Consider the following 27,832-nt stretch of genomic DNA (forward strand, 5'->3'; position numbering starts at 1 on the left):
CCACAAAAAGAAAAATGGAAATGTGGAACTCTCTTCCCAATATATTTGTGATTGCTAAAGGACAATTGGAGCTTTTAACACTGAGATAGACAGATTTTTATTAGCAAAGGATATGAAGGAATGCAGAGCAAAGGCACACGACTCAAGGTAAAAATCATCAGTGCTCTATAATTGAATGGTAGAACACGCTTGCAGAACTGAATGGTCTTCCACAGCTGCTATGAATTAAGTAAAGTGGGAGTTGCCCTCACGAGCACTTCAGTTGGTTAGCTGAATTGATACAGCAGGCCCTGGGCAATGTTCCCCAAGTTATTATGATTCCAGACAGGATACCCCAAATGGTTAAACTCCCAGGTGAGGGTTGAGGAACTGACTTTCCTTCTTAATTCACCTACCCTCTTGTTTGATCACAACAAGGTTAATTCACAAAGGATCCCTACCCTTGTGGATATCATTCTCCCAGACCCAAATTAATTTATCATAGAATCCCTGCAGCCCAACAAGTCCACACCGACCCTCAGAGTACCCACCCAAACCCATCTCCCCCATAACCCACCTAATGTACAAACCCCTGAACACTACGGACAATTTAGCATGACCAATCCACCTAGGCTGCACATCTTCGGACTATGGGAGGAAACCGGACCACACGAAGGAAACCCACGCAGACATGGGGAGAATGTGCAAACTCCACACAGACAGTGGCCCGAGGGTGGAATCGAACCAGAATCCCTGGCGCTGTGAGTCAGCAGTGCTAACTGCTGTGCCGCTGTGTCACTGTGCCACCCTCTTTTGTTTTTGTTCCTGATTTTTAATTCAAGTTTCTAAACCGAGCGAATCAAGCCAAGCATTCTTGAGAGAACAGAAAGAGTGAGTTTTTCAGTTATTAAACAGGAGGAGAAATAATAACAAACATACACACAGATTAGAAACTAAACATGAGTCCAAAGAAAAGATAAATGTCAGAGATAGTAAATTTGCAGATGACATCAAAATTGGTGGCATAGTAGACAGTGAAGAAGGTTTTCTAAGATTACAAAGGAATCTTGCTCAAATGGGTCAATGGGCTGAAAAATGGCAAATAGAGTTCAATCTGGATAAATGCAAGGTATTGCATTTTGGTAAAACAAACGGGAGTAGGACTTATATAATTAATGGTAGGGCCTCGGATGATGTTGTAGAACAAAGAGACCTAGGGGCACAGGGTCATAATTCTTTGAAGTTTGTTTAGCAATCTTGCTTTCATTGCTCAGACCTTTGAGTATAAGAATTGGGAAGTCATATTGAGGTTGTACAGGACATTGGTGAGGCCTCTTCTAGAATACTGTGTCCAGTTCTGGTCACCCAGTTATAGGAAGGATATTATTAAGCTGGAGAGAGTTGAGAAGAGATTTACCAGGATGTTGCTGGGTATGGAAGGTTTGAGTTATGAAGTAAGGCTGAGTAGGCTAGGACTTTTTTCACTGGAGTGTAGGAGGTTTAGAGGTGACATTATAGAGATTTACAAAATTATGTGGGATATAGATAGGGTTAATAGGGTAGGTGTCTTTGTCCTAGGATGAGGATTTCAAGACAAGGGGGGTCATTTTTAAGGTGAGAGGAAAGAGATTTAAAAAAGATCTGGGGGGCAAATTTTTCACATAGAGGGTCATTCGAGTGTGGAATGAGTTTTCTGAGGAAGTGGTACAATTACAGCATTTAAAAGACACTTGGAAAGTACATGAATAGGAAAGGTTTGGAGGGTATGGGCCAGGAGCAGGCAGGTAGGACTAGTTTGGGATTATGTTCGGCATGGACTGGTTGGGCTGACGACCCTGTGACTCTAAAGAGTTCAGTCCCACTGGGCTGTTTCTGAAAAGTAAATAGTGGAACATTAACAGTTGATCTCAGGATTCTTGGCTTTGCAGGTTAATTGAAATCCTGAATCACTTTGACTGTGGTTAGTTGGCAGTGCTCAGAGTGAGACAGTACTCCTTAGTCCTGTTTCCTTCTAGTGCTTAGAGTAAGAGAATCCTTTTACCTACAATGTTAGGGTGAATAGTGACATTCATGCACACTAGTGCTTGAACCCAGGCTCGTATACATGGCACCTTAGTTCACTGGCACTCATGAGCACCTCAGCTCACTAACACACCTTTGCAAACTAGTCCACATAGACCAGACTTGTACACCCTTTTCAACCCCGGATCTTGAGTATCCTTGAAAGGGTAATGTCTTTCACCCAGACTGTGGTCTTTTCTCCCATTATGTTCAGTCTGCCCAGGAGATTACATCCCTATGAAGCTTCATCAGGTGTGAAATTCCAGGGTCTGTGTGTCCAAACAGTCACTGAATTTATATTTGTAGTCACGCTGGTTGTATCAGTCCTCTTTCAGGAATAAATGTTGGAATTTAAGAGTTTGATTTGTCCATAAGCCGTCAGGGTATAGGATCTGTGGTCATGACAGATTGGAAATCTGGCATTCTGAATCAATTGAAATGAAAATCAAATAAGTTCCTATGATGGCAACCAATCCATAACATAAGTTAACACTCCAGCATGAAGTTGAACATTTATCTACCCTCAAAAAAGAGATGGTGGCATAGTGGTAATGTCACTGGGTTAGCATCTAGAGGCCCAGGCTAATTACTTGGGGCATGGGGTTTGAATCCCACCATTGATGCTGGTCCTGTTTAAGTTGATGACAGTTCTTGAGTTGAAAGCCAGGGCTGAGTCTTATGTCACCCTTTTGGGCAAAGAGCGAGCTCTATTGAGTTTATTTTAGAGGGGTATTTTTTCGCGTGAGGTCCAGTGATATTTCTCATCGTAGCTTACCAAACTCATTAACTACCTGCCTGCCCTATGGAGTCCCTGATTCTAGCCCCATGCTTTCATGCATCATTCCTGGAACAACTCACCATTTGCCAGATATCCTCTGAGAAAGCAGCATCCTTTGTGTCTGTGCCTACTTTAAAAGGCCATTGTGCACCCAGCCATTCATTGGCACGCAGCATTGCCCCTCACCAACAACATAATGGCACAGCAATCACCAAGCCACACAGCTCATGGCGTATATCCAGCTTTGTTGGCACTCCCTTGGACATACAACCCCACCCTCACACCCTCATTGCTGTTTAACCACCAGGCCACACAGTTTACCTGTCCATAGCTACATCTTGTCTAAACAAACTCTCTGAGTCACTGTCACCCTGTCCTCAATGCCCATGGGCACATGTCTTGTCATTGTCCAGTAGAGGAACATCACCCTTAGACATCAATTGGACAATTCCAAACAGGAGCATTAATTTACAGCTGGAAGAAACAAACAGAAACTAAAATGACTAGAGGGAGCAGTTCACCCCCACGATGTAAATCAGGAGCTGGTATCATGAACGATGACTATTTTACATTCCATGATTGTCTGCCACGCCCAGCTCTCATTGATTGGAAACTGCAGGGGGTGAGGGGTGGGGGGTGGTCAGTCAACTCCTGTGTGCCTTGTAGTGCATGATGCAGCTGAGCTCTCACATCTACAAGGAGAGCTTCCTCTTCCTCAATGACCTCGTCCTCCTCCTCCTCTTCAGATGACTGCTCCCTCTCGCCCAGCTTCTCAGTATCTAACACATCGCCTCATTTCCTGCTCCAATTGTGCAGAGCACAGCACACTGTCTGGATTATAGTGGAGGCTTCCCCAACCCCTAATGCCAACCTGGTGAAAGCAGTGGAACCACATTGTCCGCTCCACCATGTGCTTGCCCGAGGTATGGGCTGCATTGTATGTGTGCTGGGGGGTTTGCAATGGTGTTATGAGGAGCGGGTTATAGTCGGTAGCCCTTGTCCCCCAGTAACCAGCCTTGCAAGGCACCAAGACCCTCAAACACATTAGGAACGCAAGAGTGCTCCAGGATGTAGGAGTCCTGGTAGCTGCCAGGGGAGTGGACACACACCTCCAGGAAATGCTAATGGTGATCACAGACCACCCGGACATGAATGGAATTGAATTCCTTCCTGTTGATGAATTCCACAGCGTTGTGTAACTGCTCTCTCAGTGCCATGTGTGTACAGTGGATGGCACCCTGCCCCTGGGAGCTGCCAGCTATGCTGCCCCTGAATCCTACTGCCCAGGCTGCAGCACTGAGCTAGCCATTGGGGAGCAAAACAACCCAGTGTGACATTGCAGAGATGGCATCTGTCACTGTCCTGATACATTTGTGAGAATATGACTGAGAGATCCACACAGTTACCCTAATCCATGGAAGGAGTGAGTTATATAAAACCTCAAACCGACAGTGACCTTCATTGACCTTCATAGCTACTGGAAGAGAATGGTCCCCCTCTCCCACAGGATTTAGGTCAATACAGCCCTGAATCACCACCATGCCTTACTTATCCCCAGCAAATGGAGAATGGGCTTAAAATATTCCTGCTGCGGACCCCACGTGTCCTGAGGAAGCCTGTGGTCTTGTCTCCCTCCAGAGCACCCCATCCTCGACATCTTGTTGCTGGGATTGCTGTCAGCTCTGCTCCTCCTGCATCCACCTTTGGCTTCTTATCAAGACCCACACAGCAAGTAACATCCCTCCAGCATCTGCCTGGTCATCAGGTACACTCTCCGAGCCGCTCGAACATGATAGAGACAGATCAATGGGCGAGCTGAGGGACTATGCTGGACTGTGCCTGTGAATAATGGTAACGGGACCCGTTGACCTAACAGTGCCCACTCCCCACCCCGACTGGACAGAGGGCTAAACCCCACCTGGTTTCTAACATTGCCATTTGGTACAATACAAGTGCCTTGTGTTTGCCACACAGGCAGCTGGCATATTGAGGGAGTTGGGTGGAGTTAAGTTGACATTTCGGAGTGCTGTTCATAAAGATGCCCAACGGCGAGCAAGACAAGTGACCTGTCTGTGAGTCAGTGTGAAAGAGCACAACATCAATAAGGCAGTACTGATAGCCTTTGCCTCCGCTAACTTGCTAACAGGAACGGCACACCATGATGAGGCAAGGCATGGAGGCTGCAAGCAGGCAGGTAGGTGCTATGTAAGTGATGCTAGGAGAGTACATGAACATCGCTGAGATGCAGTCTGTTCCAAGCCACATATTGGGCGTCCGTTCCTGTTTTCAAAGTGTCCTCACAGCTGCCTTTTTTGTTAATTCATTCACGGGATGTGGGTGCCTCTATAAGCCAGCATTTGTTGACCATCCCTAACTGACCAGAAGGTTCAGACTTAACTACATTGCTGTGGGTCTGGAGTCACATGTAAGCCAGACGAGGTAAGGATGGCAGATTCCCTAGATGGGTTTTTCCAACAACTAACAATGATTTTATAGTGATCTTTAGACGTTTAATTCCAGATTCTTTATTGAAAAAAAAAGTCAAAGTCTACCATCTGCCAGGATTTGAACCCAGGTCCCCTGAAATACCACTAGGCCATTGGGTCCTTGGTGCTAGTTGCTGGTATGCTGCAAGAGAAGCAGCCTGCAAGTGGATTGGAAAGGTGCCATGATGGTTGTAAGGGCTGGCAGTTGTCAAATGCCAATATCTCTGGACAAGGTGGGTGTTCATGGTTGGTAGTGCTGGAAAACAGGAAGGCCTCTCACAACTGAGTCACCAGGTACCCACTTGGAGTTCCATGATGAAATTTCTCAACGTCCAGCTTGTTTAGTGCATTTGGATAAGATGTTTAACGAGCTACAAACCCTCTGAACTGGCAACTGCCACTGTTTAGCGAGAAGTTTGCCTCACAGCTTGGCTCCGTATATAAGATGGAGCAAATTGTTCCCAATGTCGAGATAGGCCTCGCCAGATTTCTCGTGCAATTCTACTGTAAGTCTCGCCATAGCCGATGTTGCCTACAAGATTCTGCCCCAGGTCTCAAAAGTGCTGAACACAAAATTCTCAATGATCGTCATAAAAATCTTTCATTTAGGGAGAGAAATCTGCCGTGCTTAGCTGGTCTGGCCTACATGTGACTCCAGACCCACAGCAAGGTTGTGGCCTCTTAACTGCCCTCTGAAATAGCCTATCAAGTTGCTCAGTTCAAAGGCATTTAGGGATGGGGCAAACAGCTGCTGAGCATGAGAGTGGCACCCAAATTCCATGTCAGATTTCTTTGTTTTAAATTGCGGATGGTAGTATAGGTTTATGACTTTAGACATGGTGATGGGTTTCTATGTGTGGAGACTCATGGACAACTCAATAAAACCAAATGACTTTGTACAATTTTACTCACCCTCTCTGCCTCCAGCGCGTATGCCAGATCTGAATAGGGATCTCGGAATTTAAAGTGGGATTTCTTCCATTCGTAATTGAAAACTTGAAATGCTGTCCCGAACAGAGCCTTCCGTAGCGCCTGTGTTGAATTGAAATCGCAAGTCATAACACAGCAGAGATTCATTTTATACCTGGGGCCTGGATTTTCACTCCTGGGTCCTGAGTGAAGATTTTCGGTGATTCCCAACTTTGAAAACGTGACGTGGGTAAATTGTGAATTCTTGTTTTGGACAGGTTGTGTTATCTGGGAGTTATTACGAGGTGCGGTGTTGAACTGGCAGGTTTGGCCGGCACCTTTGGTGCTCTGGCACTGTGTCGAAGTTTAAAAGAAAAACACTTTGAAGCATAAAACTGTGCTCCGGCCCTCACCTCTTGTGCCCCGTCACCATCCACACATTCCCTATGTCCCTTCCCTGTCAAACCATGCCACATCATGTGCCCAACCAAACTTCATGGCCCTCTTATCCTACATTCCAACCTATGCCCTTCAACCTATCCCCTGGACCTTCATGCCCTCTATGTCAAAGTATGCCCCTCTACCTATCCCTGTGGCTCTATAGTCTGATGCCAACTTTGTGCCAACTCCATTTTTGCAGCTGCAGCAGCGGGAGCGGTGAGAGCGAGGACCAGGGGGCTGCCGGGAAGGTAAGTTCTTCATTTCGGCAGCGGAGCTGAGTGGGAGCAGTTGAATGGCGCTCTGGGAAGGTGAGTGAACTGATATATTTGGGCAGTGGCTAAACCCGAGACACTACACGTGTAGTGTCTCCCACCCACCCTCCTCCTCTGAAAAGACTCTGTGGTGTGTTGATAAGGTAAGGATTTTCTTTTTCTTTTTTTCTATCGTGTGCTGGTAAGTAGAGTGATTTGGTAAAAATTTTTTCATTTCATTTATCTAGTATTTGATATTATAGTAGGACCAAGACAAACTTAAGAGTAAAAATGGCAGGAGATCCCAGACCCATGTTATGCTCCTCTTGGTCAATGTGGGAGCTCAGGGACGCGGCTGATGTCCCTGACTCCTACACATGCAGGAAGTGTGTCCAGCTGCAGCTCTTGTTAGACCGCATGACGGCTCTGGAGCTGCAGATGGACTCACTTTGGAGCATCCGCAATGCTGAGGAAGTCATGGATAGCACGTTCAGCAAGTTGATCACACCGCAGATTAGGATTGCTGAGGGAGAAAGGGAATGGGTGACCAAAAGGCAGAGAAAAAGCAGGAAGGCAGTACATGTGTCCCCTGCGGTCATCTCCCTCCAAAACAGGTATACCATTTTGAATATTGTTGGTGGAGATGGCTCACCAGGGGAAGGCAGCAGTAGCCAGGTTCATGGCACCGTGGCTGGCTCTGCTGTACAGAAGGGAGGGAAAAAGAGTGGAAGGGCTGTAGTCAGAGTGGATTCGATTGTAAGGGGAGTAGATAGGCGGTTCTGTGGTCGAAAACGAGACTCCCGAATGGTATGTTGCCTCCCAGGTGCACGGGTCAGGTATGTCTCAGATCGACTGCAGGACATTCTGAAGGGGGAGGGTGAACAGCCAGATGTCGTGGTGCATTTAGGCACCAATGATATAGGTAATAAATGGGATGAGGTCCTACAAGCAGAATTTAGGGAGTTAGGAGCCATGCTAAAAAGTAGGACCTCAGAGGTTGTAATCTCAGGATTGCTACCAGTGCCACGTGCTAGTCAGAGTAGAAATGACAGAATAGGTAGGATAAATGAGTGGCTTGAGAGATGGTGCAGGAGGGAGGAGTTCAGATTTTTGGGACATTGGGACCGATTCTGGGGGAGGTGGGACTATTACAAATCGGACGGTCTACACCTGGGCAGGACTGGAACCAATGTCCTAGGGGGTGATTTTGCTAATGCTGTTGGGGAGGATTTAAACTAATGTGGCAGGGAGATGGGAATCAAATGAGGAGGTTAGTAGACAGTAAGGAGGTAGTAACTAAAGCCTGTGAGGAACTAGATAATGAAGTCAGTGTGACTAAGGGGAAGAGGAGGCAGAGAGCAGATGATGAACGCAAAGGGACAGTTGGTCTGAGGTGCATTTGTTTTAATGCGAGAAGTGTAGTAGGTAAGGCAGATGAACTTAGGGCTTGGATTAGTACCTGGGAGTATGATGTTATTGCGATTACTGAGACTTGGTTGAGGGAAGGGCAAGATTGGCAACTAAATATCCCAGGATATAGATGCTTCAGGTGGGATAGAGAGAGAGGTAAAAGGGGTGGAGGAGTTGCATTACTGGTCAAAGAGGATATCACAGCTGTGCTGAAGGAGGGCACTATGGAGGACTCGAGCAGTGAGGCAATGTGGGCAGAGCTCAGAAATAGGAAGGGTGCGGTAACAATGTTGAGGCTGTACTACAGGCCTCCCAACAGCGAGCGTAAGATAGAGGTACAAATATGTAGACAGATTATGGAAAGATGTAGGAGCAACAGGGTGGTGGTGATGGGAGATTTTAATTTTCCCAACATTGACTGGGATTCACTTAGTGTTAGGGGTTTGGATGGAGCAGAATTTGTAAGGAGCATCCAGGAGGGTTTTCTAGAGCAGTATGTAAATAGTCCAACTCGGGAAGGGGCCATACTGGACCTGGTGTTGGGGAATGAACCCGGCCAGGTGGCTGAAGTTTCAGTAGGGGATTACTTTGGGAATAGTGATCACAATTCCGTATGTTTTAGAATACTCATGGACAAAGACGAGAATGGTCCTAAAGGAAGAGTGTTAAATTGGGGGAAGGCCAACTATAGCAAAATTCGGCAGGAGCTGGGAAATGTGGATTGGGAGCAGCTGTTTGAGGGTAAATCCACATTTGATATGTGGGAGGCTTTTAAAGACAGGTTGATTAGAGTGCAGGACAGACATGTACCTGTGAAAATTAGGGATAGAAAGGGCAAGATTAGGGAACCATGGATGACAGGTGAAATTGTGAGACTAGCAAAGAGGAAAAAGGAAGCATACATAACGTCTCGGCAACTGAAAACAGACGAAGCTTTGGAAGAATATCAGGAAAGTAGAACCAATCTAAAATGAAGAATTAAGAGGGCTAAAAGGGGTCATGAAATATCTTTAGCAAACAGGGTTAAGGAAAATCCCAAAGCCTTTTATTCGTACATAAGGAGCAAGTGGGTAACTAGAGAAAGGGTTGGTCCACTCAAGGACAAAGGAGGGAAGTTATGCGAAGAGTCAGAGAAAATGAGTGAGATTCTTAATGAGTACTTTGCGTCGATATTCACCGAGGAGAGGGACATGACGGATATTGAGGTTAGGGATAGATGTTTGATTACTCTAGGTCAAGTCGGCATAAGGAGGGGGGAAGTGTTGGGTATTCTAAAAGGCATTAGGGTGGACAAGTCCCCAGGTCCGGATGGGATCTATCCCAGGTTAATGAGGGAAGCAAGAGAGGAAATAGCTGGGGCCTTAACAGATATCTTTGCAGCATCCTTGAGCACGGAATGAGGTCCTGGAGGACTGGAGAATTGCTAATGTTGTCCCCTTGTTTAAGAAGGGTAGCAAGGATAATCCAGGTAATTATAGACCGGTGAGCCTGACGTCAGTGGTGGGGAAGCTGCTGGAGAAGATACTGAGGGATAGGATCTATTTACTTTTGGAAGCAAATGGGCTTATTAGTGACAGGCAGCATGGTTTTGTGCAGGGAAGGTCATGTCTTAGCAACTTGAGAGAATTCTTTGAGGAAGTGACAAAGTTGATAGACGAGGGAAGGGCTGTAGATGTCATATACATGGACTTCAGTAAGGCGTTTGATAAGGTTCCCCATGGTAGGCTGATGGAGAAAGTGAAGTCGCATGGGGTCCAGGGTGTACTAGCTAGATGGATAGAGAACTGGCTGGGCAACAGGAGACAGAGAGTTGTAGTGGAAGGGAGTTTCTCAAAATGGAGAACTGTGACCAGTGGTGTTCCACAGGGATCCGTGTTGGGACCACTGTTGTTTGTGATATACATAAATGATCTGGAGGAAGATATGGATGATCTGATTAGCAAGTTTGCAGATGACACTAAGATTGGTGGAGTAGCAGATAGTGAAGGGGACTATTGGAGAATGCAGCAAAATATAGATAGATTGGAGAGTTGGGCGGAGAAATGGCAGATGGAGTTCAATCCAGGCAAATGCGAGGTGATGCATTTTGGAAGATCCAATTCAAGAGCGAACTATATGGTAAATGGAAAAGCCCAGGGGAAAATTGATGCACAGAGAGATCTGGGTGTTCAGGTCCATTGTACCCTGAAGGTGACAACGCAGGTCGATAGAGTGGTCAAGAAGGCATACGGCATGCTTTCATTCATCGGATGGGGTATTGAGTACAAGAGTTGGCACATCATGTTACAGTTGTATAGGACTTTGGTTCGACCACATTTGGAATACTGCGTACAGTTCTGGTCGCCACATTACCAAAAGGATGTGGATGCTTTGGAGAGGGTGCAGAGGAGGTTCACCAGGATGTTGCCTGGTATGGAAGGCGCTAGCTATGAAGAGAGGTTGAGTAGATTAGGATTATTTACATTAGAAAGACAGAGGTTGGGGGGGGGACCTGATTGAGGTCTACAAAATCATGAGAGGTATAGACAAGGTGAATAGCAAGAAGCTTTTTCCCAGAGTGGGGTACTCAATTACTCGGGGTCACAATTTCAAGGTGAGAGGGGAAAAATTTAAGGGAGATACGCAGAGGGTGGTGGGTGTCTGGAACACGTTGCCAGTGGAGGTGGTAGAGGCAGGCATGATAGCATCATTTATGATGTATCTAGACAGATACATGAATAAGCAGGAAGCAGAGGGATACAGACCCTTGGAAAATAGGCGACATGTTGAGATAGAGGATTTGGATCAGCGCAGCCTTGGAGGGCTGAAGGGCCTGTACCAGTGCTATAGTTTTCTTTGTTCATGCCAACCCTTGCCTCCACCGCCTTTTATCTTTACAGCTACCATGCCAACATATCCTGTATCCACAAAGAACAGACATCAGGATCCTTGCTGAGATTAAATTGAGTGATTAGATGCCCATTGGTGAATTCACTACTTCAAAGTAACTCAAATGGATAAACAGAAACATGACATTTAACCGCCTTCAATCCATTGTAAGAACCAACAATTGCAAGTCTTAATTGCTCTTTAAAGAATACATAAGCATTTGGAGCTGTCATCAAAACTGTGAACTGACAGACACGCCATTATAATAATGAAGGGTTATGAAATCAGTCATGCAAATCAGTCTTGTAATTATGCCCCTAAGGATGATGTTAAGAGATAGAATGAAGTAGTAAGCACTGATTCTTTTTTAATATGGCAGACATTTCTTAAAATATTTAAAGGTCAGAAGTTTGAAATGCCTTTAACCTCTCTTTCGATAGCTCCTTTTGACAGTTTTATTCACAGCTCCCTTTTACAGTTCTCTTTCCAGCTCCAATGAGCTGGACAGTTTCAACGTGTTTATTCCCTTTTCGCACACTTTCATGTCTACTTTTAGCACTCCCTGAGGGCATCTTACCATTTTCAAAGGGCAGCGTTCTTTCCTCAAAGGGCATTTGACGTTCCTAAATATGTCCTGGGACCATATCCAAAAAAATACTTTATTCTCCTGAAGTGTATCCCATCTCACCCAAGGTTTCTGGCAGTTTTAGATCACCTGTTACCATTTATGTGTGTACTGGTCACATTTCAGACCTCCCATTAGTGAAAATCAGAACAGCGTTTAAGATGTGCAATTTCCTCCATGAACCAGTGGCGTGGAAATTAGAACACACCCCAGATTACACTCTCCCTTGTAAAAATGGCAGGTGTTGCGTTCAGAGCTGTGACTTCCAGATTCTGTCCTTCTCGAATATTTTTGCAAGAATCGAGCATTGCTCTGTCTTTGTAGTAAAATTCAGGGCTTAGTTTCCAATCCCAAGACGCTAAATCAATTAGCTAATACATGAATGATAGACCAAAAAGCCTCCTTCTTTGTCAGTTGCAGTGTGTTTGGTAGAACACTTTCACCACTGAGGCAAAAGCTCGTGAGTTCAAGTCCCACTGCAAGATTTAAGAATAAACATCTAAAAGCTGACACTGAGTGACTGAAGGAGTGTTACACCATCAGAGGTGTCATCTTCCAAACAAGACAATAAACTGGGGATCCTTCTGTCCTCAAAAGTAAAAAAAATCCCACAGTACAGTTTTGAAGAAGAACAGGGCAATGCTGGTCAAGATCTATTCCTCAACCAACATCATAAAAGCAGCTTATCCAGTCCTTACCACATTGTGCTCAATGTGGGGGCTTTGCAGTGTGTAGATGAGCAGTTGCATTTCCCATATTACAACAGCAATGACACATCGAAACAAAAGTACTTGTGAGATCACAAAGAACTTTAGGATGTCCTTTGGTTGTGAAGGGCACTATATAAATATAGGTCTTTTAGTTACTAAAAGGATTAATTTATCATCATACTATATTAGAAACCCTACCGAGTGAAAACAGGCCATTCGGCCCATCAAGTCCAAACCAGCCCTCTAAAGTGCATTCCACCAGAACCACCCTCCCTTCTCATGGCCAATCCATCTGACCTGCACAGGTTTCAACAGTGAGAGGAAACCAGAGCACCCAGACATGGGGAGAATGTACAAACTCCACACAGACAGTTGCCGAGGGTGGAATTGGACCTGGATCCCTGGTGCTGTGAGGCTGCAGTAGTAACCACTGAGCCACTTTGCCATCTGGTCCAACGTGATTATTTTGAAAAGAGCAGGAGTTTTATGCCCGGTGTCCTGACAAATATTTCATCAATCAACTTCACAGAAATAGAATAACTGGTCATTATCACGTTACTGTTTGTAGGAGCTAGCTCTGTGTAAATTGGCTGCCACCCCTCCTACAGTGATTACATTTTTAAAAAAAACATACTTTATAGGCTCTCGGGCAGCAGTTGGAAAAGGTGCTGGATGAATATAAGTTGTAATTATTTTGACAGCAGTATGATGGTAGTGACAAAGACTTGAAAAAAAATTTTAAGTCCTGTACTTTCAGCTGACAGTGATGAGAAAGGAACCGACTTGAATATTTCCAAATTATGAAAGGGAACGGTCAAGTGACAGATTTGTAGAATACATTACCAGGGAGGTCATGGAAGTTGGCAATGAAAATAGGTTTGTAAAAGAATTTATTTTGTTTTGGAGAAAGGAACTATTGCAAAGGGACAATTTGTAAGTGGGCAATGATTGAACTACAAAGGACTGCCACATTCTTGTGATCAGTGTCATCTGATCCCTGTCTGAGCCTGTCTTGTCTTGTGTTCTAGAGCCAGTCATTTTAGTTCTCTTTACAATTCTCACGTCTTCAAACTTCTTCACAATAAATACTCCACTTAAACCGTAGCCACTGGAATCGGAATTGAACCCAGAACATTCTGACTTAGGGATAAGTGCTACCTACTGAGACACATTGCAGAGGGAGACTGAAAGAATGTTGTGTGAAAATCCCAGAGCTTTCAAGCCATCTGTAAAAATCAAACAACTTTAGAGGGATTTTTCAACCACAGTTCCAAGTACTCAATCTGCTGTGTAAACAGTGACCTTACCACTGATCCCTGGCACCTGCAAATATTTCCTTGTTATCTTGGCATATACAGAACATAGAATATAGAACATAGAACATACCTTCATTTTCAACCTGTTCCCTGATTTAGCCAATGTTCAGTCTGCCTCAGAGGCTCTTTTCAGTTCATTCATTTCCCATTGAAGAACAGATAGGAACGTTTATTATAATTTCAAGATTTTTTTTTGTATGGAGGAGCAATCAGAGAATGGAAACCTGGTGAAATAATATCTTGGTGCTGTTAGTGCAAATATTTCTATCACCATGCACCGTGCAAGTCGTCTTGAACCAACAGCAGCTAAATGTGTTACACAGTTGTGCATGTTACAGTCAATTAGAAATGTTAGAATGGCATCAAGTCTGTTTACCCAGTCGATCCATCTTGAAGTGCAACCAGGCTTTGCTTTCCAGTTCAGGGTTTCTCTGTGTTAAGCATGTTGGTTTGACAAATATAGGTCTTTTAATTACCAAAAGGATTATTTTATTACTATACTATATTAGAATCCCTACAGTGTGGAAGCAAGCCATTCAGCCCATACCAACCCTCCGAAGAGCATCCCACCCAGACCCAACCCCTTTCCCTATAACCCTGCAATTCCCATGGCCAATCCACCTACCCTGGACAGGTTTGGACTGTGGACTGCGTGGAGGAAACCCACGCAGACACGGGGAGAATGTATAAACTCCACACACACAGTCACCAGAGGGTGGACTTTGAACTGGGGTCCCTGGTGCTGTGAGGCAGCAGTGCTAACCCCCAAGCCTCCATACCACCCAAATTATTTCTATCACAGTCCTGCATTTGGAGATAATTTTAACTTCAGTAAAATTATATTAAAAAATTAAAAGCATAGAAACAGGCCATTTGATGTAACTGGTTTAATACTGATATTTATCACCCGCATGAGCAAGGCAGAACGAAAAACAGCAGGATGCAGGACTGATCTTTCATGCTTCCTTATAGACTGATCATTAACCCATCTGTGTAACTGCTTCAGAACTAAAGGAGTGGAGAGATGAGAACCTTTCTTTGAAACTTATTGTGCTTGCTGTGATCTGGAATACGCTGCCTTAAAAGTCACATGGGCAGATCCAGTGGTAACTTCCAAAAGAATCCAAGATACACATTTGAAAAAGGGAAATTTACTGGGCTACAGGAGGAAAACATGAGATTGACAGTAATTGGGTAACTCTTTGAAAGTGCTAGCATGAAGAAAATGGGCTAAATGGCCTCTATCACTGCTGTATAATTCCGTGAAATGAACGCACATTATGCCAATATGTTTGATTTTCCAACTACACTGATTTACCATGTGAGATGGTTTCCGGCAATATTAAAAATCTGAATTCATTCAAAGGTACTGGATGTAGCCTCAAAACAACCAAGTGGGAAGTGGGACAAGATTAATTTAGGATATCTGGTCGGCATGGACAAATTAGACGAAAGGGTCTGTTTCTGTGCTGTACGTCTCTCAGACTCTATAACTGCACAGTTCTGCTCCTGGTCAGTCACATTTTTTCTTGTCAGAGCTCAATCTTACTGAACCAGCAAAGTGTAAGTTTTGTAGGTACATAGCAGTAAAAGTTTAGGAGGATATGCTGATGGGGTCAGATGAAATTGTGCAGAAGGGAACTTGAGAGGGTGATAAATATCAGTATTAAACCAGATACATCAAATGGCCTGTTTCTATGCTTTTAATTTTTTAATATAATTTTACTGAAGTTAAAATTATCTCCAAATGCAGGACTGTGATAGAAGTAATTTGGGTGGTATGGTGGCTTGGTGGTTAGCACTGCTGCCTCACAGCACCAGGGACACCAGTTCAAAGTCCACCCTCTGGTGACTATGTGTGTGGAGTTTATACATTCTCCCTGTGTCTGCGTGGGTTTCCTCCACACAGTCCACAGTCCAAACCTGTCCAGGGTAGGTGGATTGGCCATGGGAATTGCAGGGTTATAGGGAAAAGGGTTGGGTCTGGGTGGGATGCTGTTCGGAGGGTTGGTATGGGCTGAATGGCCTGCTTCCACACTGTAGGGATTCTAATATAGTATAGTAATAAATTAATCCTTTTGGTATCTAAAAGACCTATATTTGTATAATGCCCTTCACAACCAAAGGACATTCTAAAGTTCTTTGTGGCCTTTCAAGTACTTTTGTTTCAATGTGTCATTGCTGTTGTAAAATGGGAAATACAACTGCTAATCTACACACTGCAAAGCCCCCATGTTGAGCACAATGTGATAAGGACTGGATAAGCTGCTTTTATGATCAGAATGTTGATCATGAACCCAGAAATTCAAAGACAACAGTGAAACCAACTGAGCCGCAATGGATACCACAGAGACCTGTTAGAAGGGTTGTATGTGTGGTATATGAGAATTGCTGCTCTGCTTTTCACCTGGACCTTTTGGGGATGTGCCTCAGAAGTAGCTGAATAGCTGAGATAGATAGGTGCATTTTCCTACATTCTCAGTGCAACCTGTTGTTTCAGTGGGACTTGACCAGTATACTTCCTACCACCCCCAGCAATAAGGGGAGAAATTTGAAACTTGTTATCGCTCCTGGACCATCTCCCCCACAACTCAGCCAATATTGAGCTCTCTTCTGAAACACGTAAGTCCACAAGGAATGGGAAAAGAAGTAGGCCGTTTGCCTCTCGAGCCTGGTCCACCGTTCAATAGATCATGGCTGATCCAACATTCCTCATGTCTACTTTCCTGCCCTTTCCCCATATCCCTTGATTTCTGATTTGATTTGATGTGATTTATTATTGTCACATGTACCTAGGTACAGTGAAAAGTTTTGTTTTGCATGCAGAAAAGGCAGATCATACCATACAAATTGCATTAGGATAATAGAACAGAGCAAAGAATACAATGTTAAGGCTGTAGAGAAGGTGCACAAAGAGATCAATGTTAAATTTAAAATGTGACAGGTCCATTCAGAGGTCTAATAATAGTGGGGAAGAAGCTGTTCTTAAATCTTTTGGCACGTGTGTTTAAGCTTTTGTATCTTCTGTCCGAAAGAAGAGGTTGGAAGAGATTATAAGTGGGGTGGGAGGGATCTTTGATTATGTTGGCTTCCCTACTGATAATTAATTAACTAACTAACTAATAATTAACTAATTTATCCATCTGTCTCAGCCTTAAATATACACAAGGATCCCCCAGCTGCCTGTGGCAAGCAGTTCCAAAGACTCACAACCATCTGACAGAAGAAATTCCTCCTCATCTCAGTGTTAAATAGGTGCCCCTTTATTCTGAGACAATGCCCTCTGGTTGTAGACACTCCCATGAGGGGAAGCATCATCTCAGCATTTACCCTGATAAGCTCTTTGAGAATCCTATCTGTTTCAATGAGTATATCTGGTCCTGTTACCTACTTCCATTTCCCAGAAGCAGCAAGAATCTTTCATTGCTGTGCTTCCTGCAGGTGTGCATGGAAGAGCTCTCAACATCCTGGGGGTATACCATTGCTCAGAAACTGAATTGGACCAGCCATAAGCAAATAATTATCAAACAGTGCAATCATTTTTATTTTATATCATGACACAAGTTGCTTTCAGCTCAGCCATTCCATTCAAATCCCACATTATCACTTATCTAGCTGCTTTTGTTAAAGAAAATAAAACTAAAAACTACGGATGCTAGAAGGGTCACTGGATTTGAAATGTTAACTCTTCTTACTCTCTCCATGGATGCTGCCAGACCTGCTGAGTTTCTCCAGCATTCATCTTTCTTTGTTTTGTCTTATTATTATTTTATTCTTTCTTGCTAGGCCATTTCAGACAGCAGTTATGGGACAACCACATCATTGTGGGTCTGGAGTCACATGGGGAACAGCTGATATCCTTTCCTAAAAGGACATTTGTGATTAACGGGTTTTTAACAAAAGTTGAAGACAGCTTCATGGTCACCACTGCTGAGACTAGTTTATTAATTTACTGACACCAATTAATTAATCGAATTTAAATTCCACCAAGCACCATGGTAAGAGTTGAGCAAGTCTCCAGTGCATCCAGAACAAAGCAAGTTTAATTGGCGCTGCATTCACAAATATCCACTCTCTCCACCACTGATGCTCAGTAGCAACAATGTGTACCCTAATAAGATGCACTGCAGAAATTTGCCAAAGATCCTGAGACAGCACCTTCCAAAAGCATAACCTCTACCATCTAGAAGAACAAGGGCAGCAGATACATGGAAACATCACCAACTGCAAGTTCCCCTCTAAGCCTCACACCATCCTGACTTGGAAATATATTGGAGTTCCTTCACTGCTGCTGGGTCAAAAATTCTGGAATTCCCTCACAGCATTGTGGGTCTTCCTACAGCACATGGACTGCAGCAGTTGGAGAAGGCAGCTCACCTCCACCTTCTCAAGAGCTGCCCAGCCAGCAACACCACTTCCCATGAATGGATAAAAAAAATTTAAAAACCAAACAAAGAAAAGCACTGGTTTATTACCTGGAAGGTGCAAGTTTATGGGAGGTTCAAGGAATAATGGCATCTCTGAGTACAAGCACAGAGAACACTAGACATGGGGTGCCATATGTTATCAAGGCAATAAAAAAAACAAACCAGTCATCAGATTTTATTTCTAGAAAGATAAATTTATGCTAAACTGGCATTTTATTCATTGGGATATGGGCATCACTGGCTAGGCAACATTTATTGCCCATCCCTAATTGTCCATAGGGCAGTTAAGAGTCAACCACATTGCTCAGACTGGAATCACATGTTGGTCAGACCAGGTAAAGAAGACAGATTTCCCTCCTTAAAGGACATTAGTGAACCAGAAGGGGTTTTCCCGACAATCAACAATGGATTCATGATGATCATTAGACTCTTAATTCCAATTTTTTTTATTGAATTCAAATTGCATTATCTGCCATAGCAGAATTTGAATCCGGATCCCCAGAAAATAACCTGAGTTTCTGGATTAAAAGCCTAGTAATAATATCACTAGGTCATTGCCTCCCCACTAAACCTTGCCTAGAATATAACTGATGGGTGCAATTCTCGCCATTTTATAAATGATCATAGAGGCACTGGAGAGGGTGCAGAGAAGACTTACAAGAATGATTTCGGAAATGATTAACAGAGTGGATATTTTTCTTAAACAAAGAAGACTGAGGAGGTAACCTGCTGAAGGTTTTTAAAACATGAAATGGGAGCTTGGGAGTCATTGCTCTTGAGAAATTAGCATGAGCTATTTTATTGAACAGTTGCAATCCATCCAGTGAAGGGACATGTGCAGTGCTGTTAGATGTTGGCCCAGCGACGTTGAAGAAACTAAATATAAATCAAAATGAGGATAGTGTGCAGCTTGCAGAGGAATTTGCAGATGCGGTGTTCCCATGGCTCTATTGGCCCCATACCTCTCTATGTGGAAAGGTTATTGCGATAGCAACTGCTACCAAGGGAACCTTGGTAAGTCACTGCAGTGCATTACTTAGATGGCACACACTGCTACCACTGTGGTGAAGGAAGTGAATGCATAAGATGGTGGATGGGATATCAATCAAACAGGTTGCTTTATCCTGGATGGTGTTAAGCTTCTTGAGTGTTGTTGGAGCCGCACTCAACCAGGCAAGTGGAGAGTATTTCATCAGACTTCTGACTTGTGCCTTGTAGGTGGTGGACAGGCTTTGGGGAGTCAGGAGGTGCGTTACTCACCTCAGAGGTCCCAGTGTTCGACCTGCTCTTGTAGCCATGGTATTTGCATGGTAGTTCAAAACACGGTCAATAGAAACCCACAGGATAGTGATAGTGGGAAATTCAATGTTGGTAATTCCATTGAATATCAAGGGGAGATTGTTAGATTTTGTTGGAGATGGTCATTATCAGGCACTGTGTGGCATGAATGCTACTTGCTACTAATCTACCCAAACCTGGATATTGTCCAGGCCTTGTTGCATATGGACATGGACTACTTCGATATCTGAGGAGTCACAAAGGTACTGACACTCCTAATGTTATGATAGAGGGAAGATCATTGATGAATTAGGTTGAGATGGTTGGGCCCAGGACACTATTCTGGGGAATTTCTGTTGCAATGCCCTAGGACTGAGATGATCAATATAAACAACCATAACTATCTCCTTTTACACTCCACATAACTAAGACCACTAGCCATTGGAGCAGAAGGAGGCCATTCGGCCCATCAAGTCTACTCTGCTATTCAAAGAAAGCATGGCTGATTTAATAATCCTCAACTGCACTTTCCTGCCCTTTCCCCATAACCCTTGATTCCCTTCCTGATTACAAATCTACCTCAGTTAGAGACAAAAAAAAGCTGCAGATGCTGGAATCTAAGGTAGACAGACTGTCCTGAAGAAGGCTCATACCTGAAACATTGACTACTCCTTTCCTCCAGATGCTGCCCGGCCTGCTGTGTTCTTCCAGCCTCCTATTTGTCTACAAATCTACCTCAGCCTTGAATATACTCAATGATTCAGCCTCAACAGCCCACTGCAGTAAACAATTCCAGAAGTTCACTCCACTCTGAGAAAAGAAATTCCTCCACATCCCTGTCTTAAATGGAAACTCTTTGCACTGAGATCATGCCCTCTGATCTGAGATTCTCACATGGTAGGAAACAACCTTTCCACATCTGCCCAGTCAAGTGCACCTGTCTGGCATATGTTCTGTGCCCCTGGCAACTCCTACAGCTGTAAACTGCTTACACCAGTTATTGGGGCAAACAACGCCATTGAACCAGGAGGATGTCGATAGGAAGCCTGAATTTAGAACCCATATCTACAAAATAGTGCCACATCTAAAATTTCTGATGATGTTCCATGGGCATCGAGCGTTCACTGGCTACTCTCCACTAATTCACTTTCATGACTAGTCTAGAAGTGTATGCTTCTACACATTGTCACCAACCTACTTGAGATTGTCAACCAATGACACAGGCTGCCCAGAACAGGAATCTTTGATTATTCTTCCCTTTCTTGCTCTCCATGGCACAGTTCCAGACTGAGCTTGTCCTCTTGCTCACTGACCCATCAGAGAAGCATGTTAGACTGTCATAACATTTTCGTTGTTTGGGCACTGCCATTAAAATGACATTTTAGTTACTTAGGCAGGCTTTCCTTGGACGAAGGCGACTGAGGACTAATTAACCAATATCTCGCTTTGATGTAGTATGATTTTAAAGGGAAACATGAAGATAATGAACTCTCAGCCCTCTTTTGTCCAGTAGAATCTATTGTAGGCTCTGTGCCACGAAGTGATATTTCATTGGGACTGAGATTACATTTCATCCTTTGTTAAAATGCGATAAAGTTTCAACCACAATTGAAGAAAATTGCACAGGATGTATTGACTTACCACTGCTGTCTCCAGTGTGATGGGCAGGCTGCCTAAGTTTGAAGACACAACAAATGCTTTTGGGACACAATACGGAACACTGAAGGTGGTGAAGTGGCTATGAGATTTGATGCTGCTGGACTGAGGTGTCCCTGCTCCATCTTCACTGTCATCCTCAACCTTACGGCAGTCTGGATACTTCTATTTAAGAACAGAATAAATTAGTTCTAACACCGGTATCTTGTATAAGTCCTACTGGATAATAGTTTTACAGAACACAATTTAATGTGGGTTTCAATAGAGATTAACACAGAGAGAAAAAAAATTGTTACACTCAACTTAAATTGAGTTATACTTACACTCTGGCTCCTTATAACTTCCTCCTGTAATATCTCAAAGTAATTCTGTGTGGAACAACCTGCTGTTATCTTGGCATGCCAACACATCATTGTGCAATTCCATAGAAAAAAGGGTAAAAAAGAATCACCACTCAGGGATGATGCACTTCAGAGTGATAGGTGAAATCTAGACAGATTCTCTATTCTTTGACTCTCCTGTCCCATGCTGTTCCAGATGAGGACAGCAAGCTGAAAGCACCTGAGCCGCAGCCAATCTCATCATTCACCTTAGAACTGAATTTTTAATGATAATCCGTGGGGAGAGAAAAAAAAAGTGCCAGATATCACAAGACGTTTGCAATCAAAAGTACTTCGCTTTGCAAAATCTGCCAGGAATGCATCGACTATTTTACCACTGATGCCGAATGTCCAGTGTGTCTTACAAATGATATGAGATTCACTTCTAGACTGCTTTACTATCTTGCATTTCTAAAACCAAATAAATTGTTACAATTAAACATCATTGCATTTCTTTGTGCCCTCATATTTAGCTACCCATGTCATACCACTTTGGTTCACAGCCTCCAGAATACAATCTTTGCTGCCATTCTGAGTACAGCACTATTGCACTGTCAGAAGTGCCATCTTCAGGCAAGCTCCCTCCCAGCTGGGCATTAAAAACGTTCCATGGCACAACTTCAAAGAAGAGCAGGGGAGTTCTCCCTCGTGTCTCCAGCAATGTTTATTTTTCGATTAACATAGCAAATGATAACAGCTATTTGTTTGATCATCACAACACTGAAGCTTGCTGTGGACAAAGTTGTTACAATGTTCGATTACAACAGTAGCATAACCTGGAAGAGCACTTCAGTTGCTGGGAATTAACTCCTGAGAAGTCATGAGATTGTCAGATTGGGTGCTACATAAATTCAAATCTCATTGTTCTCTTTAAGTTAAGCAAGCAACATGTGTTTTTACATGGAGAGAATGTGCTCTGCAAACAGTGTGGTTCAGTGGTTAGCACTGCTGCCTCATAGCACCAGGGACCCAGGGTCGATTCCACCCTTGGACGACTATCTGTGCGGATTTTGCGCATTCTCCCTGTGCAAGTGTGGGTTTCCTCTGGGTGCTCCAGCTTCCTCTAACAGTCCAGAGTTGTGCAGGTTAGGTAGATTGGCCATGAAAAATTGCCCCATAGTGTCTAAGGATGTGCAGGCTAAATGGATTAGCCATGGGGAATGTCAGGTTTCAGGGATAGGGTGGGGGTGGGATGCTCTTTGGAGGGTCAGTGTGCACTCAATGGGGCTGAATGATCTGCTTTTAAACTGCAGGATTCCATGATTCCATTCTATGCATCAAGTAACCTTGAATTTAGATACCAATGTAAAACAAGCGCTAGTAGATCAGGAGCCAACTTAATCTCTCCTCAGTTTAATTTCCATTGAAGTCAATGATTTTTCACCTAAATTCAAAATTACCCTTAAGATCTTAAACCTGGCAGTGGGATCTGACATGTCATACACCATTATGTTCCAGCTGCAAGTTATTCTACTTGCAACTGGATGTAGTATGATAGTTTAGTGCAGTTTAAAAATACTTCAACAAAAAACTTGCTACGAGTAGAAATCTTCATCAAATTTTATGTTTTTTTGCCAACAAACCAGTAGCCCAAATTTTCCAACTGGCCATATAATAATTTCTGAAAAGTAGGTGGGAGTTACTGATGACGGCCCTGTGAAATCTCATCATAGCAGACTCTGAGGGAATTTCCTGGGAAATTGAAGATTCCACTGGAAATTTCCTTATGAAAACTGCGGATGCTGTAAATCAGAAACAAAAAACAGAAATTGCTGGAAGAGCTCAGCAGGTCTGGCAGCGTCTGTGAAGAGGAGTCAGAGTTAACGTTTCAGGAAATGTTACCTCTGATTTCTCTTCATGGATGCTGCCAGAACTGCTGATCTTTTCTGGCAATTTCCTTAGCCTAGAATCCTCCGAAAGTGTCCATTTAATCTGGCCAATTAAGAGTATTTCCCTGCAGCTATGTAAATGATTACGCAGGAAAAGCTGGACAATTAAATATCTTTTCTATAATAAAACAAAGAACTGTGGATGCTGGAAATCTGAATCAAAACCAGAAATTGCTGGAGAAACTCAACAACGTCTGGCACATCTGCGGGGAGAAAGCAGAGTTAACATTTTGATGTCACCTTTTCTGAAGGTTCTGGAAAAGAGTCACTGGACTCACTAAGATAGAAACTAAAAAGTAGGAGCAGAAGTATGATGTGTATCTTATTCAGTTGTGGGATGTGGTTAATGTTGGTTGGCTGTCCCTACTTAACCCTTTGATTAGGTGGTGGTGGTTGTAGAGATTGTAACGAGGTCAGCCAGCTGGACCACATAGAATATGAGTTCCCTGATTGGGGCTGTGAATCTGGTCCAATCAGGGAACTCTGGCTGACAGATATAAACAGGAGTGTCAGAGGTTCTGTTCGCTCTGAGGTCTGGCTCTGAGGGAGCTGGAGCAGTATCAAGGACTCTCCGCATGTAAATAAAGGGTGATTGGTGATGGGATACCGGCTCTGTAGAGTTATTTCAGTGGTGAACGACCTTCTCGAACTGCTGCAGTCCACATGCAGTAGTTTGACCCACAATGCTCTTTAGGGAAAGAATTCAGGGCTATTTGGCCCCTTGAGGCTACACTGCCATTCATTATGATCATGGCTGATCATCCAAATCAATACCTCCCCACATATCCCTTGATCTCTTTAGCCACAAGAGCTATATCTACCTCCTATCTACAGAATATTTTGGCCTCAACCACTTTCTGTAGTGAAATCCACAGGCTCACCACCCTCGAGGCGAAGACATTTCTCCTTATCTCACCCCAAATGGTTTATCCCATATCCTTCAACTATGATCCCTGGTTCTGGACTCTCTGTCATTGGGAATATTCACCTTGTATCTAACCTGTCTAGTGCTGTTAGAATTTTATAGGTTTCTATGAGATCCTCCTTCATTCTTCTAACCTCCAGTGAATACAATCCCAACTGACTCAATCTCACCTCATTCGTCAGTCCTGCCATTCCAGGAATCAATTTGGTGAACCTTCACTGTACTCCCTGTATAGCAAGAACATCCTTCCTCAGATAAGAAGGTCAAAACTGCACACAATATTCCAGGTGTGGCCTCACCAATGCCCTTGTACAATTGCAGCAAGACATCCTTGTTCCTGTACTTGAAACTTCTCGCAATGAAGGCCAATATACAGTTTACCTTTTTTACTGCCTGCTGCAGTATTACTTTCAGTGACTTGTGCACAAGGACACCTAGGTCTTGTGGAACATCTCTCTGTCAATTTACAGCCATTCAAATCATAATCTGCCTTCTTATTTGTTATTGGAGCGATAACTTCACATTTATCCATATTATACTGCATCTGCCATGCATTTGCCCACTCACTTAGCCTGTCCAAACCGCACTGCAACATTTCGGCATCCTCCAACATCTTGGCATTCTCATTACAGTGCACCCTTTGTGTCGTCTGCAAATCTTTGTTTCCTGTCTGCTAACCAGTTTTCTATCCATCTGAATACACTAACCCCAGTCCCATGTGCTTTAATTCTACCCACCTCATGCCCTACCCCAATCCCACTTGGCATCCTACCACCTGGCACCCTTCTCTTTCTGCTTGGCACCCTACTCACCTCTGCCCCTATTATCTCAACACCCTAGCCTCACACTTACCTCATGTACTAACCATTTTACAGCAGCTCTCAAGGTCGCTGTCCGTGGTGCTGGAACTTTCAACTTCCGAACATGGCGACTGATGGCTATGATAAAGGAGACATGGACTGTGCTGTGAGGGACCTGTCAGAATAGAAGTATATTTCCAACTTTCTGAAGGAGCACTCATCAGAATCTCCTGTCAGAAGTACAGAGCTGTTTTGTCACATAAAACAAAAGAAGTGGCAATCTGAGATAACAAGATGTAGAGCTGGATGAACACAGCAGGCCAAGCAGCATCAGAGGATCAGGAAGGCTGATGTTTTGGACCTAGACCCTTCTTCAGAAGGGTCTAGGCCCGAAACGACAGCCTTCCTGCTCCTCTGATGCTGCTTGGCCTGCTGTGTTCATCCAGCTCTACACCTTGTTATCTCAGATTCTCCAGCATCTGCAGATCCTACTATCTCTGAAGTGGCAATCTGAATGTGATTGATACTCCTATGAAAATCCTGCCAACTTTTCCTGGTTTCTATTTTTACTGCACAGGGTTTGCTCGAAACCATAAGACATAGAATATACCTCACGGAAGCAAGCCCTGACTGGTCAATGCCTATTTCATCCAATACTGTCAGCACATGCTCATTACCATCCAATGGGCACCGAAATCTTAAGCCCTGTTGCAAATTAATTATTTTTTATATAGAAGGCCACATTTCCTAGAAAGTAATAACAATGTGTAGAGCTGGATGAACACAGCAGGCCAAGCAGCATCAGAGGAGCAGGAAAGCTGACATTTCGGGTCTGGACCCTTCTTCAGAAATGCTCCTCTGGACCCTTCTTCAGAAATGCTCCTCTGATGCTGCTTGGACTGCTGTGTTCATCCAGCTCTACACCTTGCTATCTCAGATTGTCCAGCATCGGCAGTTCCAACTATACTAGAAAGTGATTCATTGTTTTGGAAAGTGAAGGGTTGATCCCTCCTTTGCACAGAAGCAGCAAGTGGAAGTTAGAATACTGTTAGGTAGCTGTATCTCCTGGCCACAAACCCCCTCAGTCTTCATCTAAAGACAAAGATAGCTGAGCACCCATAGCTTTATTTTCACCATACTCTGAGAGAGTAACTTGGAAAGCACCTGGAAACCAAATCAGACTCCTGCCCTTATAAATGGCTCAGAAATCTCAATGCTGGAGATCTGGATTTGGGGCCAACTTTAGGCCAGAGCTAAATGGACTGACTAATGGACTGTTCTCAAAATTACAACAGTTTAACTGCTCGTGAATGGAACATGAGGCATCCAAGAAGGCATTAAATTACTATTTGGATAGAAATGGTGAGCAGGGATGTGGGGAAAAGGCAGGAGATTGGCTCTAGGTAATAGAACAAGCGTAGGCAGGATGGGCTGAATAACCTCCTACAGTATCATAACAGTTGCGTGATTCTATAATAAAACTGTGACTGTGAGTCCACAGATTGACAGCTTTCTCTTCCAAACATATCATTATGGGCTACAGAAGAAAAGGAACATAATAAGACTAGTTTATTAATTGACGAAATTAGGTGAGTAGTCCTAAGTTAATATCCACTTCACAGACTCCAACCAAAAATTCTTTACCTCCTGTTGTTGTGGTTACAAGAAATGTGGAGGAAACAGGACCAGATGTCACCCTACAGTTGGCTCACAATCTTTCCCTAGGAAGGCAGAATTCTATATCCTACCCCAGACTAATAAGATTAATGGTGTTTCCAACTTCACTGACCAGCAAGGAACGAATAATTCAGTTTTGCCTGCTGTTGTTCCCATTGGAAACAAAGAACAAGCAAGTGTCAAAATGCTCATTAAAAAGAATTCAAATGTTTGCAATGATAAAATGATTGATTCTATTGTTGGGGGTGTGATGATTTTTGTCTTACAAGAATGATCTTTCCTCACTAAAGAGGGGACAGAAGTTTATAAGGATTTGGCCAGGAATGGAGAATTTCAGCTATGAGAATGGATTGAATTGATATGATTATTCCTTTGGAACTGCAGGAGGCTGAGGATACTGCCTAAAATTAGGAGGGACCTAGAAGAAGTGATAGGTACAGCCTGTTTCCTCACTAGAATTGTCAATTAACAGGGGGAAAGAGATTTAAAATAATTGGCAGAACAAGTGGAGGGGATTCAAGGACACACTTTTTCAACCCAGAGCGTGCTGGGAATCTGGAGCTCACTGTTGAAAGTGACACCCTCACATTTTCAAAAAACTACTTAAGAGACGCACTTGAAGTGCCCTAATCTTTAGCGTGTGGGAACAAGGGCCCAAAGTGGGGTTGAGATGGATCGTTCTTTATCAGAGAGCATAGACATAATGAAGAGAATCCTTTGCCTTTCATTAATTTTCTAAGTTTCAATTGAGAATAATTCAAACACTCACCTTCACCACAGTATCCTTGAATTGTAATCTGCAAATCAAAACAAATATTAAAATTTCGAATAAAAAAAACCACAACCTTTCTTCAGTGATTTCTCCAACACTGTGAGGGCCATATGATTGGCTGCAGGAAGCAAACAGCAAAACAATTTTAAATTCAGGGACCAAAACCATACACAGTATTCCAGGTATAGCCTCAC

At 43.6% G+C, this 27,832-nt stretch overlaps 1 protein-coding gene across 2 annotated transcripts in view; it reads right to left on the minus strand.

The window, feature by feature from the left end:
* Positions 1–27,832, minus strand: part of mindy4b (MINDY family member 4B) — a 97,398-nt gene that overhangs the window by 29,142 nt on the left and 40,424 nt on the right. For both annotated transcript variants that reach the window (XM_048604695.1, XM_048604694.1), the window contains exons 3-5: positions 27,636–27,663; positions 21,181–21,360; positions 6,217–6,336 (exon numbers count right to left, since the gene is read on the minus strand). In XM_048604695.1, the coding sequence (XP_048460652.1) occupies positions 6,217–6,336; positions 21,181–21,360; positions 27,636–27,663 (328 nt within the window). The remainder of the gene's footprint in view (positions 1–6,216; positions 6,337–21,180; positions 21,361–27,635; positions 27,664–27,832) is intronic.

The sequence above is a fragment of the Rhincodon typus genome, chromosome 13 (genome assembly GCF_021869965.1).
Source record: "Rhincodon typus isolate 14 chromosome 13, sRhiTyp1.1, whole genome shotgun sequence".
Taxonomy (NCBI): domain Eukaryota; kingdom Metazoa; phylum Chordata; class Chondrichthyes; order Orectolobiformes; family Rhincodontidae; genus Rhincodon; species Rhincodon typus.